This window comes from Onychostoma macrolepis, chromosome 11, assembly GCF_012432095.1.
Source record: "Onychostoma macrolepis isolate SWU-2019 chromosome 11, ASM1243209v1, whole genome shotgun sequence".
NCBI classification, from domain to species: Eukaryota; Metazoa; Chordata; class Actinopteri; order Cypriniformes; family Cyprinidae; genus Onychostoma; species Onychostoma macrolepis.
Window position 1 is genome coordinate 1,461,882 of NC_081165.1, and position 16,322 is coordinate 1,478,203.

Below are 16,322 nucleotides of genomic sequence, written 5' to 3' on the forward strand. Positions count from 1 at the left end.
AATGCTGAATAAATATATGCGATGCACTTTAAGACTTAATTTTTCTTTCTTTACAGAGAAAAACAAACATCCATGACAACGTCAAATTGCTGTTAATACCAATCATGTGGTTTTCACTTTAAATATTTGCGCTACCACCCAAACTGCTCCGACAACACTTTGGATGACACACCATGCCCATCTCGCTGTGGGTTAAACCAACACTCACAAGAGCCCGTGACTGCATCCGCTAATAAGCAGCAAATGGAAATTCAACATGCCCTAGTGTGCTTCACATCAATGAAAGAGAAACCATTAAATCACTATGGCAACTCAGCAGTGATTCGGTTCAGCTCAGTGCCTATTCTGAGGGATTATAGGTTCTTCATAATCAAATCAAGTACCTGGAGGAAACGGTGCATCAAAACTGGATATCCAAGTGCTGAAACATTCTTCTGTTAAACAGGATAATGTTACACAGCAAAACAAAAGTCAAGGCAAGCATTATTTTTACTACTGCTCATGCCTGGCGTAATGAATTTGAACAAACCCATAACACTAAGCTCATCCCACAACGTTTGTACTACAGTTTTATGACGTTCTTCTGGCCATATAAAATAGACATGGATTCTGACAACATATAAATCATATAAACTTAGTGTACAGTTATTACATTATACCAGATTAGTTGTTATTGTTAACTAAAACTGAAATAAAGTATAAATATTAGATGAAAAACTTGAACGAAAACTAGAAATGTTGTGTTGGCAACTAACTGAAATGAAATAAACTGAAGGACTTAATCTGCTAAAATTAAAACGTAAATAATTTTTAAATAAAGCTATATATACAAATCACAAAAATTACTAAAATTTAAAGTACATTTAAAATGAAAACTGAAAACATGAAACTAAATCAAAATATTAAAATTGACTTTTCCTAGTCTAATGTAATAAACAGACTTATTTGAGCAAAACAAAACAAACAAAAAACCCTAAAATTAAAATACTAGTACTAAAATACTACTAAAATTTAATTTAAAAATAAACACTATACTAAACTAAAATTAAAATGAACTGAATCTAATTCAAAATATAAATTAATATTAAAATACTAAATAATATTATAGAAATAATACTACAATATCTGTAGCTCAAACAGTGGAGAATGGCAACAACAAGCTCTTGGATTTAATTCACAAAAATGAAAAAAAAAAATGTTGACCATCAACATTGTAGCAGTACATTTTAAATATAATATTTATTCAACTCTTTGACTGAAAGATCAGTTTTCACAAGGGTTTAATGGATTTCTGACATTGGACAGCAGCTGAATGGACCTGCATGCACGTCTGTAAGACATCTGACACTTCACTGTGTGCTGTAGACCTGGTGATAAACGGGCCACCTCCCGCTGTGCCCCGGAGTGACTTTTTAGGGCTGGGAGAACGAGTGTGAGTCATGTTATAAGAAACAGGGCTATATGTCTTCTTGAGAAACTCCAAATGCAGACTTGTCTTAAAGCGCATAAAGCTAAGCAGGTCTGACACAATTATGCTGACCTGACAGAAATCCGTCAAACTGCTGGCTGTCCTGCGCTCTCGCTGTCTATCAATCACTGAAATGAAAGTATGAGGGCACGGGGTCAGCAGCAACAGCAGGCGATCCATACTCTGAATTGATTTTAGATTATTCCAGTGCTTCCAAACCGCCCACACACCGCCAGCCCCGCTAAGCATGCTGGGTAGTGGCATAGTTCTCGCAGTGCCACTAAATAAGGTTGGGCATGTGATCTGTTGTGAAACAAAATGACATGCCAGAAAAAAAAACCCCACACTAACAAAGTGAAATACATTAGGTTAACATAATGATATGAATATTAGATTTTCTAAGTCACAAGGTTTACAGTTGCTGCCTATTTTGACAATAAAGCGGGTGAAAAAAATTAATTTGATCACGGGTGTCAGTAATAATGTTAAATTGTTACAAAAGATGTATGCTATTGTTTTGAATGTTCTGTTTATCAAAGGATCCTAAATGTATTCCTGACTTTAAATGTCTTTTTTTTTTAAAATAGAAAACAGCTATTTTAAATTATAATAATATTTCACAATATTACAGTTTTACTGTATTTTTCATCAAATAAATACAGCCTTGGTGAGACTTATTTCTTATCAAATCTTACAGACCCCCCCCCCCCCCCCCAACACACACACACGCTCTTTAAAATGCTAGTGTAACTAATATGTTAGACCCGTTCTATTGTCAAAATCCATTTCTAGGGTTCAGAAAATTACAAAGATAAGGGAGCGGGCTCCACATATCATCAACTACATAAAACGTAAATGTAATAATGTAGTTATTGCTTATTTGCTCCCACCACCAATTCTATTTTAGAGCGATGTAAAAATATCCATCCTGCACAACATACTTACGTAAAAATGCTGTGCACATAAATATTTTGATTAACTGTACAAAAACTGCCAACCCTACGCTAGCCTATTAACTAAAAATAGCTCTGGCTACTGGCCAGCGGAACTTAACGGAAAACCGCTTCAGTCACAGTCCCCCCACCCCACTAATTCCACCTTCTATTTTGGAACATCGATGTTAAATCTTCATTTTTAGTGTTTTTCAGATTACTGGAAGGCTTTCATGGTAACACGACACAATAACATGCCCAGGAAATACAATCGATACAAGCTCTTTTGTTACACTTGTCCCATAAGTGTTTGTTACAGTGTGGATGCATGTTCACTACATGATCAGAGCAGAAAATGGCCAGATACCAAGCAGAAGAAAGACCAAAATATACAAAGGGACACTAAACTCTATAATATGAGTGAAATAAAAATAGACCCCATTTACTTACATGATTTTGTTCTTATTGAAACTAGGCACAAAATTTGCTCCACTTCTGAAACAACTTTTTTAATTTAATAAAAATTTTTGATCCTGCTTAGCTTTGAAATATGTTGCATTTCAGAAACAAAATGGGTTGAAATGTTGAAAGTAGGACTATAAATAATAAAAATACATTATTCTACATATTACATAAAGAGAGCTTTAAAAAAATGTTTCAAATGATGCTTCAGTAAACAAAAAAATAAGAATCTGTGTTATATTAGGATATTCATTATATTAGCGTAATATAGACACTTGCGAACTAAAGTCACATTTACCTAACGACATAACCATAGCAACAGAACGCTACTGTTTTTCAATAGAGTCTATAACAGACAACACATAAGTACTGTCATTATTTCTCACTTTATTAAATAAAGAGCGTTTTAAAACAATGATGCTTCAGTAAACAAAAATAAGAATCTGATATATTATTATATTCATTATATTAGTATTATGGCGTAACATAGATGCTTGCAACTACAGTCATGTTGACCTAAGGATGTAACCATAACAAGAGCACACTGCTATCTTTCTATAGGTTGAGTATCAGATAACACATAAGTACAGTCATTATTACTTTATTATACCATGGTCTGTCTGAATGCTCGATTCTGATTGGCTGGCAGGTATGCATTAAAACCATTTAACGCACAGGTAATTCCAAGTCAGTTTAATCTCCGTTCTACATTGATATGATGCTTTCATTGACTCACTCTCTCTCTCTCTCTCTCTCACACACACACACACACACACACACACACACACAAAGAGAGAGGGAGAGAAATATTGTCCTATCCTAACATACATCAATGGAAAGCTTATTTATTCAGCTTTCAGATGATGCATTAATCTCAATTTCAAAAAAGAAAATTGATCCTTATGACTGATTTTGTGGTCCAGGGTCACATGTTATATTCCTCAGCAACAAGGGGGTAAAATTGCTGTTTTTGAAGTAACCAAACTTCATTATTTGTAGAAAGAGATGCACAGATGCAGGTAATTCACACACGCAAATCTCTCTCTCTCTCAATTGATCGATCGATAATTAATTAAAGAGTCATAATTCATTCATTGAAATAAATGTGCTACATAACAGGTGAAAATAACCGGCATTTTTACCCTTGTGCTGCAACTTGAACTTGTCAATGCTGGCAAATGACCATGGTATAAGTAGGATAATGCACGACTAGCTGTGCATTAAATGATATAAATGCACTCCATTTCGTCTATTACAATTTTGTAAGTCTATTAAAATTGTAAACCTGTTATTTACAGTTGACAGTTGTAAATGATCTTTAAAATTGATAATTCGCTCAATTCGCAAACTATAAGTGCAAAAAAGACAAGAATGTGTGTTACAGTTGGAGAAACTGTATTCAGAAACTCTGAAAAACACACATACATGCAAGAATTTAAGTCTAATGTACATTTGCTAAGCATCGCAATTATGTGTACTTACCGAAGATTACACAACCCTCTTAATGATGTCCTCAAAAAACAGTCTGTTTAATCTGAAAGAGTGTCCACAGGAGTCACTTAGTCAAACATTTACTCAAGGAAGTCATTATGGTGTTGATAAACTGAGTTTGTAGAATAACTACATGAGCGCGGGGGCATGAGGGATTGGGTGGGGGTGAAGAAGCATGACAGTTTTCAGTGCTGAGTACATCAACAACTGTTAAAACAGAATGGAACAAACAGCGTCCGCCCAAAAGCTAAATACACAGTCTGTTGCTCTTGGATACAAACAGAGCCAACAGCAAACAGCGCTTTCACGAGAATCCAAATACACCAGGGATACTGTAATATATCTGTAATGTACTGTATGATAGCGTAAGCACGTAAAACCATAAGCTTTACGGACAAACATCCAAGGCGTCGGGCCATAGAAGAGTCTGGAATCAAGTCCTCAAATATAAGACACGTGGAGAATTCCACCACAAAGAAATCAGGACTAGATCTTAGTGGTTTTAGCTGCTAAAGTGTTTTGGGTGACTGCTTACTGACCAACTAGTATCTATGACTTTCGGCTCAGGTTCCTCCTTCAGTACAAAGGGCTGTTGACACCAATGACGATAACTACACCTATAAAACAGTCGTTCTAATTTTACGAGAATAGGGACATCCACACCTCAACTATAACAATAACTGCGCAGAGTAACGATATTGTTGGAATCAATTTAAGAAAAAAAATTTCCGCTAATGAGTAATAAAAACAATCGGATTTACACACAATCCGACGTCATGACTGTAGCGTGAGCTTGGAGTAAACAAAACGTTATCGTCCATTGGTGTGGGGTTATACTTTTTGTTATCATTTTTGGGCCTTAGGTCCATGGGATTTTCTGTTTGCTTTATGGTCTGCTGAACAAACAAAAAAAAAAATGGAGAATCTACTGTAAAACTGCTCAATGCATGAAATTACTGCAAACATTTTACTGTATTACTGTATCCATATTCTGATACTGCAGAACCTGGAAAATATCTCAATGAAAACGATGAATGAATAATAATGCAGCTTTACTGATAATGATCATTATATCTACAGAATGACTCAATTGCCTGCTGGAAGATTCATCTTAAGATGACGCTGTCTGTGTTTTTGAAAATTTTTGCATGTTTCTAGATGGCCCGTGTTCATAAATCCAGCTTAACCACCACTTTGGTTTATTGCTGGTCCAAAATGTTCTACAAGCTTGGTACAGATGGTCCTAAGTTGGTTTTTACAGGGGGCTTTGATGACTCCACGCCAAAGGAAATGGCTGTGGTTTTTGCATCAATTTACATTTCCTGAGCCTCACACTTACTCAATAGCAGTTTTAGTGAAGCACATTAACAGTTTGACATTATATTGTCATCTTCTCCAGTTTATGAGTTAGATTTTATGAGACTGGCTATTTAAAGAGTTTGTTTAGTCCTGGATTTGATGAGGAGCTGCACACTGTCCCTCAAATCGGTGAGCATCCACTGCAACACAAAGTCACACAGGGGAAGCCTGAAGAAATCCAGCAGACCATCACGACTGGACAAAATACCCCAAAAATCTTTCCCACTAGACTGAACATTGAGGCACTTGATGCTTACACATTTACCCACCAGATTATTAATAGAAAATAAAAACTTTGTTTCCATAGCAACAGTTATAGTCCATATGGAAAGTGTCTCCTCCTGTTGCCAAGACAACCAACCCACGATGAACTCGCAGTTGAACGATGTAGAGCCGTTGATCTATCCCCAAACAAGCCTGGACAACATACAAAACTGACCTTAAGAACAGGGTTTGGCTAATATTGAAATCTTGAGGCTTGAGAAAGAAAATCTTGTTGGGATTGAGACTTTTCCATTTGTTCTGGGATTCTGGGACTGTTTAAAACATTGCACGTCTTTCTGTGTTCTCATTAAACCTACAGTATTTACAGCAGAGAACTCTAAAGCAACTCTAGTTAAATAAATGAAAGCATAATTTCCCCTTCTCTCTGTTACTCTCACTGCAGACATGAGCTCACAGAAGATTCCATTAACATTGCTGTGTGCACTGAATCCAGGCTTGGGATGCGGGCCCTGAATATTCCCACTCCTGTCACCGTATGAGAAGAGGGCAAGGGTCAACTCGCACGCCCGAAAACTAAACAAGCCCTTACAATGGCCCCCAGTCTTCAAACCGGCTCTGAGTAAAGCATGTGGAAGTGTTTAATGAATGTATACTTCTGTATTATTTTTTTGTTGTTGCTGCAGATGGAACATTATACTAAAATACTCTGCCAGTGCTTTGGAAGAAGTGTTGCAGTTATGACCAAATGTGCAGGGTTAATGTTTATTTTTTATTTTTTTCAAAAGTGCTAAATGAGTCATTTATAAAATAGCTAAAGAAACAAAACAATAAGTGGGATCAGAACCAGAAAAATTAATGACTAAGAAAGTATTAATAAGCACTTTATGTCAAATGGCCTGGACAGTTTCATATCAGAATGACAGCAACATACAGTATGAGCAGTTGTGGGAATTTTGTTGCTGCTTGTCGAATTGAGAATATCTGGTTTGTTTTAAGGGAGTCTTATTATAGAGATTTTTTCTCTAAAGTAATGTTAGTCGAGGCTTCTTGCACCAAAAATACTGGTTCTGTATTAAAAAGACAGTTTTTGCTACTACACCTTTAAGACCTCTATTCATAAATGGGCTCTCTTATGATTGGATAATTTCCTAATGTAATCTGATTCGTCAGAGTGGGCTGAGTACTAAATACTGAATGTTCCCTATTAAAAGTCCATTAAAATCTTGATTTCTTTGGCAAATGTTATGATCGTGTACTTGGAACGAAAGAGAAATGCCATGTCCACGTAGGTCAACACAAAAAAAGTCCTCAGCACAAAATTGTAACATAATTCAATTCAGACAAGTTGATTAATGTCAGGAAGAAACAACCACCATCAGCTTAAATGCAAACATCAGCGGTAGCTTTGTAGACGCTGAGTTGGAAGTAAAATGTTCTTATACTTACGTTCCCAAAACCTCTTTGAAGTCATACATGTCCTTGATGTTCGATGTTTTCTTTTTCCAAGAGTGTCCATCCTCTCCCAATGGCATTTTGCTACGGTCAATGTTGGAGAAACTGAGAGAAGAAGAAGAAACCATTTAATTACTGTGCTATGCAACACAATCCTACAGATATTTCAGGCCAACTCTTTCAGTTTGTGACATGACATTTCCCAGAAACCAACTCGGCTTCAGATGAATTTCTAAAAACTTTTACCTACAGGGCAATTCACTTGGACTTTGACCTCACCATGTGGAAATATTCAGGTTTACATGACTGCAGTATCATTTACAAGTGTCACCTTAAGACGCATGATGTGTCTTTAAAGCATTAAGGACTTTAAATATGTGTAAACTGATTGCTGTTAAGACACCATCATGTCAAAGCAAGTGCTCCCCATCTGTCCGTTTTTCCTTGAGTATTTCAAAGCAAGGGTTCTGACAACTACACACTTCTATAATCCAGGCCTGTTTTATTTAGCTCAGTCTTCAGTGAGACATGAGAGTGTAAACTGAGCTCAGTCATCAGCCGCAGCTACTTAAAGAATCTTGCAACACTTGTGTTTCCACATGGTTTTATCTTTTATAGGTTGTTAGTTTGTACTGTACATACAAAGAAAAAGTTTGATTCTTAGCTGGTTAAGCATGGTGGAAACTAATGCTTTTCACCATATGTCTTAATTCAAGACACTAAGAGAAACTAATTTACCTGCTACTTACCTGTTCTAGCTTCCACCTGAACAAAAATGGCTAAAGGGCACCTTTAGGGGTTATTCATGCAGAAAACGTTTTTGTGCTTAAAAGCTCAAGACACAGAGTCATTGAAAAAAAATAAATGAATAAAAATAAAAAAAAACACGCAATGTTTAGAGACATTTTTATTTCATTTTATTTTTTTCAAGTTGAAGTTTTTTTTAACTTGAGCGTGGTGCTTTTAGAATGGAGTCCCAAACACGTCCATGTTTTTACAGAGAGAGAGAAAAAAACATGTTCTGTGTGATGGAACACAGCAGACACCCAGCAAAACTTTCAACTATAATTATATATGCAATATAGAATGGCTTTTATTGACCGATCAGCATTAAGTAGCAGTCCATATGTGACCCTGGACCACAAAACCAGTCTTAATTGTCAATTTTTGGAAATTGAGATTTATACATCATCTGAAAGCTGAATATTTGGACAATATTTGGACAATATTTGGCCGAGATACAACTATTTAAAAAAAAAAATAGAAATATTGAGAAAATCGCCTTTAAAGTTGTCCAAATGAACTTCTTAGCAAAGCATGTTCAAAAACACAGATAGCGTCATCTTAAGATGAATTTTCCAGCAGGCAATTGAGTCATTCTGTAGATATAATGATCATTATCAGTAAAGCTGCATTATTATTCATTCATCGTTTTCATTGAGATATTTTCCAGGTTCTGCAGTGTCAGAATATGGATACAGTAATACAGTAAAATGTTTGCAGTAATTTCATGCATTGAAGCAGTTTTACAGTAGATTCTCCATTTTTTTTTTGTTCAGCAGACCATAAAGCAAAAGTTTTTATACATTTACGGTAAGAAATTTACAAAATATCTTCATAGAACATGATCTTTACTTAATATCCTAACGATTTTTGACATAAAATTAAAAAATTTTTGGCTACTGCTACAAATATAACCCAGCGACTTAAGACTTAAGTTTTGTGGTCCAGGGTCACATATAGGAAACTGTATTGAAAACTAAACACATTAGACATTTAAAAACACTATTAACCTAACAAACCTTTTAAATGTAATCTCAAAATCAATATGCAATTTTCATACTGAACATTATAATGTTGTGATTGTAAATGATTTTAGTGTTTAGTAGGTTTTATAATTTGACATTTTCATAATGCATTTAGCCAAAATAGTATAGAATACATTTTAGTATTCTATCACCATATCACCATAACATGGACATAATTAGTGGCTTATTGCATTGGCCAGAATTTAATACTAGTGCATTACACTGAAAAGATACAATGTAATAGCTCTGGAATAGTACAAGGTTACACTTTATTTTAAGGTGTCCTTGTTACAGTGTAATTATACATTTAAGTACTTAAATGTACTTACTATAGGGTTAGGGTTAGGATTAGGGTTTGGTTTAGGGTTACTTGTATGTAATTGTGCATAATCTCTTGTTATTATAATAGTGCACGTAAAATGTGAAACCTTAAAATAAAGTGTTACTGAAATATCACCTGGCTTTCGTAACAAAACATAAAATGTGTGATTTTGTAAATCTTTACATAGTGTTTTGCCATTTGATTTTCAACAGCACGATTCACGAGTCGCCAAACAGTTTAGGAGCTGTGAATGTTACTTTCACTCCACACAGCCGTAGGGATATCCTAAGATCAATACCAAAATAACATTTACGCAGCTTTGCACATTCGGTCACCCAGCAGGTCTGCAATCTTCAGCAATCACTTTCAGGAGAGACTCACGACTTGTTGGGTGGGGGTTTGTTGTGTCTGTTATGTCTATATTCTTCGTGCTAAAAGTTGTCGCCATCAATTCAGGGAGATAGTTCATGCCAAACCATTTCACCTACAGTCAGTCATAAAGGTCTACTGTGCTGTTTTTGGCTATGTCTATTCTAACTTAAACACAATTGGTGGTCTACTTTTTTTGTGATGACAATGTTTCCATGGGAACCCGGTGATCCACAGTGTGTCTGGATCCAAATGGCAAGCTAACAGAGCAGCTGCGGTGGGATCTCGGTTGGTTTAGGTGTACAGTTTCGGTAAACACTCTAAGCCGTTTAAATATGTGCATTTAGGGAGGGCTGTCTCTCCGGTAAACCTCTGTTAATTGTTTCTTAATCGGAGGCAGTACATTTCCTCTTTCCTAAAACAGAAGTTGTGCAAAATGAGGTAGCAATATTGGGTAATGTCACGGCCATGTTACACTGATAAGACATCTGAGCATTTAAAGTTTGCTAGCATCAAAATTGAATTGCTTCAAAGTCATAGCTGAACCTGACATACATTAAAGATAGTTCTGGGTTTAGAAAGTTAAACTCTGACGACAGCAACTGTGGCATGCTGTCATTTGACAGAAAATAGATCAAACCTTTAGGCCTAGTTTATATAAAGCTCATTTGCATCGCAACCTATTATTTTATGCAAAAAATACATTAAACATGCTATTCATACATACAATGAACACACTTCTTCTGTAATGCATGTTTTTCATTTCTGAATACAAATTTTGATAAAGTCAAATATGTCAGAGTGTCCCTATCCTTGACGTGATAATCAAGAAAAAGACTCATTAAAATAATGAAATTCTTGCAAAATGCGGTGCGACCAACAAAGAAATGTGACGCAAACAACGTGCAAAAACATGCAGGACATAAACATTTTAAATTATATCAAAGACAAGACCCATTAAGACTTCCATGGTCAATAAGTTGACCTTTTTATGACATTACAAGTTGTACATATGGTACAAACCAACTCAAAATTCACAATAATAATAATAATGATTAAGATGTGTGGGAAAATGTTATTTTTTATTTGACGGTTACACCACATGACGAGTCATTAAAAAAAAAAAAAAACATTTTTTCTTGAAAATGGTTTAAAAATTGTTTTTCAAAAGCCTCAATAAACCAACATGAATGACATATTTTCTTTATCTTGAATGATTTTTTTATTATTCTTCTGGAAAATTCTGACCTAAAAACAAACAAAACAAATGTAGGATAAATCCATTCAGGATATTAATTGCATGTTATCCCATTGACTTCCACTGTAGGCTGTATTTTAGTTCACCGTGTTAATAGGGATTCACTACTAGGATGAAAAGCCACACAGACTTAACACATTTTTGTATGGGTAACATCAGACTTCTCTCTAGACTGCAGGATGTGGTGTATTAGGAAATACTTGATGTCACAGCACAACTAAATTGACTCCACAAATATTGATTTCTCAAAGCACTACGCTGCATTACTGTAGTAATTGAAATCTGAACTGGTTCATAATTGCTACAATCACACTTTTGGTTTAACATTATACAAATGTAATGCTGGAAATCTCTCTTAAAACTGGTATACTTCCTTAAAACTTCTGCATTCCAGACAGATGACAACCCCACACAGCTAAAGACGGCAAAGAAAGAGTGCAGGAATTACATGTGATGCCCAGGCTGACGTCTAACATGGACACATGCAAAGAAGATGGGAGACATTAAATTCTCACTATCGACAAACCCATTTTCTCATTGAGAATCACCAGAGCATCCAGACACATCCCTGAGTTAGACTACACTTCATCCAAGACTCCCCAGGCAAGCAAAATATGAACATCAAAGATTTAAAGGCATCCAAAATCTCAGGCAAGAAGTTTTAAGAGTCGTATACATAGGCACCATATATCATAACAAAGGTATTTGCATCACTGTGCATGCAGGTCCAGTGGTAGAAAGGGTTTCAATTCATTATTTGTTAGTGTGGAACCAAGTAGAGGTCAAGAAATAGATTGTAGAAGAGCTATGAACTAACCCACACAGAAAGGATAATCAAGAGGCAAGCTTGAAGGATTGAAAACAGACACATCCATACACAACGCTACCATCTAGATCATCATGCAGCATTCAAAATGTTGAATTCATCAGACAGACGATGGAGATACTCACTGGTTTCCCATGGCTGCTCAGAAGAGGACAGAAGAGATACAGAGTGACACCTAAACCTTCAGCAGGTCAAAATAGTGTCACACCACACTCAGAACGATTCATGATTCGTGCTAATAGAGTCTGTCACGGGCGTTTATGACCACAAACTGAGCTTCCCCTTTTAAGGTGAGCTATCTAACCACAACATAATTCACACTCAGGAAGTATAGAGCGTACATACACACAGCGGTAACCTTAGCGAGTTTTCTCTCACCCTAAAAAAAGGCCTCCACTTCAGTCAAGCTTTATAATGACTTGCTTTATCTGTTTATAAGGTTCCACAATCAACACTGATCAGTGATCATTACAACTATGTCAGAAATCAAACGAATCAACACACCCCCAAAATGGGGAAGCTCATAACAACTCAAATGTTGGTCTGTACTTCACACATAGCATCTCAATATAGTGCAAAAGCAATATGGACTAATTTTATGGTGCTTTATTTACCTATTTTTGTTATTTGTGGAGCTTAATAGACTTAGCAGCTTTGAACTTTTGCAAAATAGGGCTGGGTTGACAACATCTATTAATCAATTTTAATCGGTTATCAATATTTAATGTTTTTCTTTTGATGCAGTTTCAAAACTTCACTGCTGTTCCGTGTCCATAGCTTGTTAGACAACAAGAAAATATATGCACAATATTTTAATTATATTTTTACTGTTAGTGATTTTGTCATGAAAACCAGTTAAAAACTACCTAAAAACTGGTTCCCTTCCTGTACAGTTCATAGCTTTGGTTGGTAGAAATTATTTTCCCTATGAACAATTGACATGTACTATGCCTGATATATATTCAAATGAATCAGGCAGAATCCAGAGTGGAATTGAATCAAGGGCTTGTGAATGAAATCGTGAAGTGTGTGTGTCAATACCCACAAAGCTTCTCTAGAATAATGCCAAAATTTTCATTATTTCACCCAAACATGAAATCCGACTGAACCTCATGCTGATCCAAAAACCTGTATGACTTTCTTTCTTGTGAGGAACACAAAGATGATATTTCAAAGAATATTTTAACATGTTTAGCCCATACAATGAAAGTCATTGGGGTCCCATGACTTCCATGAGCAAAAAAAAAAACACATTTGTTTTCCACAGAAGAAAGAAAGTCAAACAGGATTGGAATGACATGAGGGTGAGAAAAGGATGACAGAATTTTCATTTTGGTTGCACTGTCTCTTTAAGCATTGGACGAGATGCTTACAGATACACAAATGCCATATGGTTGCTTGCGACAATCAACCCATCAAGTGTGTGATCCACATCACTACATGAGTCCGCAGATACAAAGTTCAGCTTTTAGTTACAGTACCTTCATGACTTGCTCTATAACGAAATGCTGTATTTTGTTTATTTTATATGTGCAAATAGCTCCGTCAAAGCACAGCGCCCTCGACATGACTCTAAAGGGAAGTGAACGCCGCAGGAAAGCACAGGGAAGTTCAGCTGCCGCTTTGTTATTGTTTTAGGACACTTACAATGCAGCGATAACTGTGACTTTATTTCCTTCTACATCCTAGCACAGAACTGCACAATTGACTGCACAAACGAAGAGTTTGCAAAGAGGAAGACACGCTGCTTGTAACCAGCCCTAACATTAATGCGTCTATCTGCACATCACAGTCACATTCTGACTGTCAGAGCAGCCCACAACGACTGATAAAGGCTTAATCTATTCTTGTACACCAACTGGTCAAATAATAGACTGTTACCAACTACATCTGAGATTATTAATTGCTAAAACTGGCAGGCTGTCAGATCCCTGAATGTTCAAATGAGGAAATCAAACAGCCAAAATGCTTTAAATACCGGTAATGCCAACACTGGCAGTGTGAAAGAGGAGGAAATGTCACAAGAATGCAGAAAAGAAATGCTAATTGCCTGAAAAAGAAAGGACACACATATGGAACTACTTGATTGACTGGTTAAAAGAAACAGATGCTGTGTTCAGATAAGATAACGCCGATGAAACTAAAACATTAAGCATTTTCAGTCTATTAGAAGCAAGCTTTGTCCTTTTATGGTCAAATACAGTGAAATGTGGTTTCATATATTTTAAAGGGGTTGTGCAATACATTTATTTATTGTTTTCCTCTAAAGTCATGTTATTGACCATTCATATTGGGATGCACAATATATTGGAGGTCATATTGGTATAAAAAAAAATGTGTGTTATCTGTCAGATATGAAAATTGTAAATGATTTTGTTTACAACTTCTTGTAAAAATAATTGTTTTTATTTTATTTATTTTATTTTTTTAAGCAGTTATATGTTTGATATAGTTTGAAGTGCTTGGATGCAATGAGCCTTTTGATTTCGTCATAAGGTTTACAAAAATGTACATCAAGATTTAGATTTATCTGCTGATATGTTGGTTAGCAGCTTCCATATCTAAAGAATGGAAAGAAAAGATTCTATATCAATGCAACCTTTTTTCTTTTTTTTCTTTTTTTACCGTCTCTCTGATTTTTACAATTAAACAGGCCTTTCTTTTTCTTCTTTTTTGCTGCTTTAAGGCTTTTTTTTTTGTTGTTTTTTGTAAATGTTCTGGTGTCAAATGAAATAAATCACTTTGCTAAGCAATTTTACTCGTGTTTTGTGGTTTTGCTGTCAAGTTTGATGGTTTTTAACTGTGCCACTTTTGAGGAAACAGCCTGACAAAGTCATAATAACGGTTAAAAACACCATTACAGTAAAGAATGTCAAATCAGTTTTAATGGCACTAACAAATACTGACTGATAAACACAGTTGATAATTTGTAGAAATGCTCACTAGTCTGATGTCAGAATGTTTCTGAAGTTCAAAAGCGTGATTTTGGCAATTTAGTTTCATTAAATGCTGCGGGGGTATGTTTTCAGTTTTAAACTTGCAGAGTTTTAAATACAACAGAAAAATATATTTTTACATATATCTGAAAAGAAGAAATTGATGCATCATAATGACAACGTAAAAAACAGATATATTGTTTCTAAGTTCATCCATTATATAGCCTACTATCAAAGTTTCAGTGCATTCAAAGACCTATAGGAGTGGTTGACCACATCCTCAGATTGAGTGAGATAACTAACCAGCTAATACAAACTAAAACAGACTGTAAGCTTTTAATCTGTGGGACTAGCCTGCATTGGCAAGTGCATGGTTATTAATAAGGCACGTTTTCTACAGCGTTATGAACATGCATACATACACATTACATGATATCAATATATAAAACCAAAATTGCATGTTACTAAAAGCTTTTAAACGGCTGCGGAACACAGCGGCAGTTATCGATCATGCACGCCTGTCCTCAGCATTTCGTGTTAAACAGCGTTAAAATGCAGTGGATGTCGGTACCTGTGTATCGCAGAGGTGCAGATGCGCGTCTCTGGCTGTAATCTGAACGCGGGGCGCTCGCACTGGTCTCGCGGAGATCTAGTGACTGCTGCTTCCTCCGGCTGACCCAGTCTCAGCGCGCCCTGACGTCACAGCGCCTCTGCTGCTCTGCGCCAATCAGATCAAAGAGATCGCTGACTCTCAGGTAATGGGGGCGGGGTTATGTCTGTCATAATCGGTGTTCCTAGAATTTGATTTTATAGCTGGCGTTATCTGATATCCTTATTCCTCGGAGCTCAGGATGTGCTAATGGGGGAATTTGCTTAAGAAAACCTCTTTCTGCTGATATATAAATAGAGTAACAACAGTAATATTGTGAAAAGTTATTACAATTTACAATAGCTGTTTTCTGTTTTAAAATGTAATATATTCCTGTAATGTAAAGCTGAATTTTCAGCATCATTACTCCAGTCTTCAGTGTCACATGATCCTTCAGAAATTATTATAATACTGATTTGCTGCTTGCTTTCTTTTTTTCTTTCTTTCTTTATGTATGTATGTATTTATGTATTTATTTATTACACCGTTCAAACGTTTTTAAAAATTAAAAACTAACTAACTGAATGAATATATTCAGCAAAGACACATTAAATTGATCTATGTGTTGCTGTTATTAAGAAGCAAAAACTGTTTATTTGCAGCATTTGTTAATAATCTAGCACTAAATCATCTTAGGCTATTAGAATAGCCTATATGACATACAAAAATACGCATGTCTAATCTCGTATTTTTCATTTTCATGTATTTGCAAAGTTATAGTTGGCAATGGCATAATTTATAAAGTGGGATATCGAAATCCAATGT

At 35.7% G+C, this 16,322-nt stretch overlaps 1 protein-coding gene across 2 annotated transcripts in view; it reads right to left on the bottom strand.

The window, feature by feature from the left end:
- Nucleotides 1-15,635, bottom strand: part of camk1b (calcium/calmodulin-dependent protein kinase Ib) — a 47,644-nt gene extending 32,009 nt beyond the window's left edge. For both annotated transcript variants that reach the window (XM_058791284.1, XM_058791283.1), the window contains exons 1-2: nt 15,480-15,635; nt 7,384-7,494 (exon numbers count right to left, since the gene is read on the bottom strand). In XM_058791284.1, the coding sequence (XP_058647267.1) occupies nt 7,384-7,469 (86 nt within the window). In that variant the 5' untranslated portion in view covers nt 7,470-7,494; nt 15,480-15,635. The remainder of the gene's footprint in view (nt 1-7,383; nt 7,495-15,479) is intronic.
- Between the last annotated feature and the right edge of the window lie 687 nt (nt 15,636-16,322).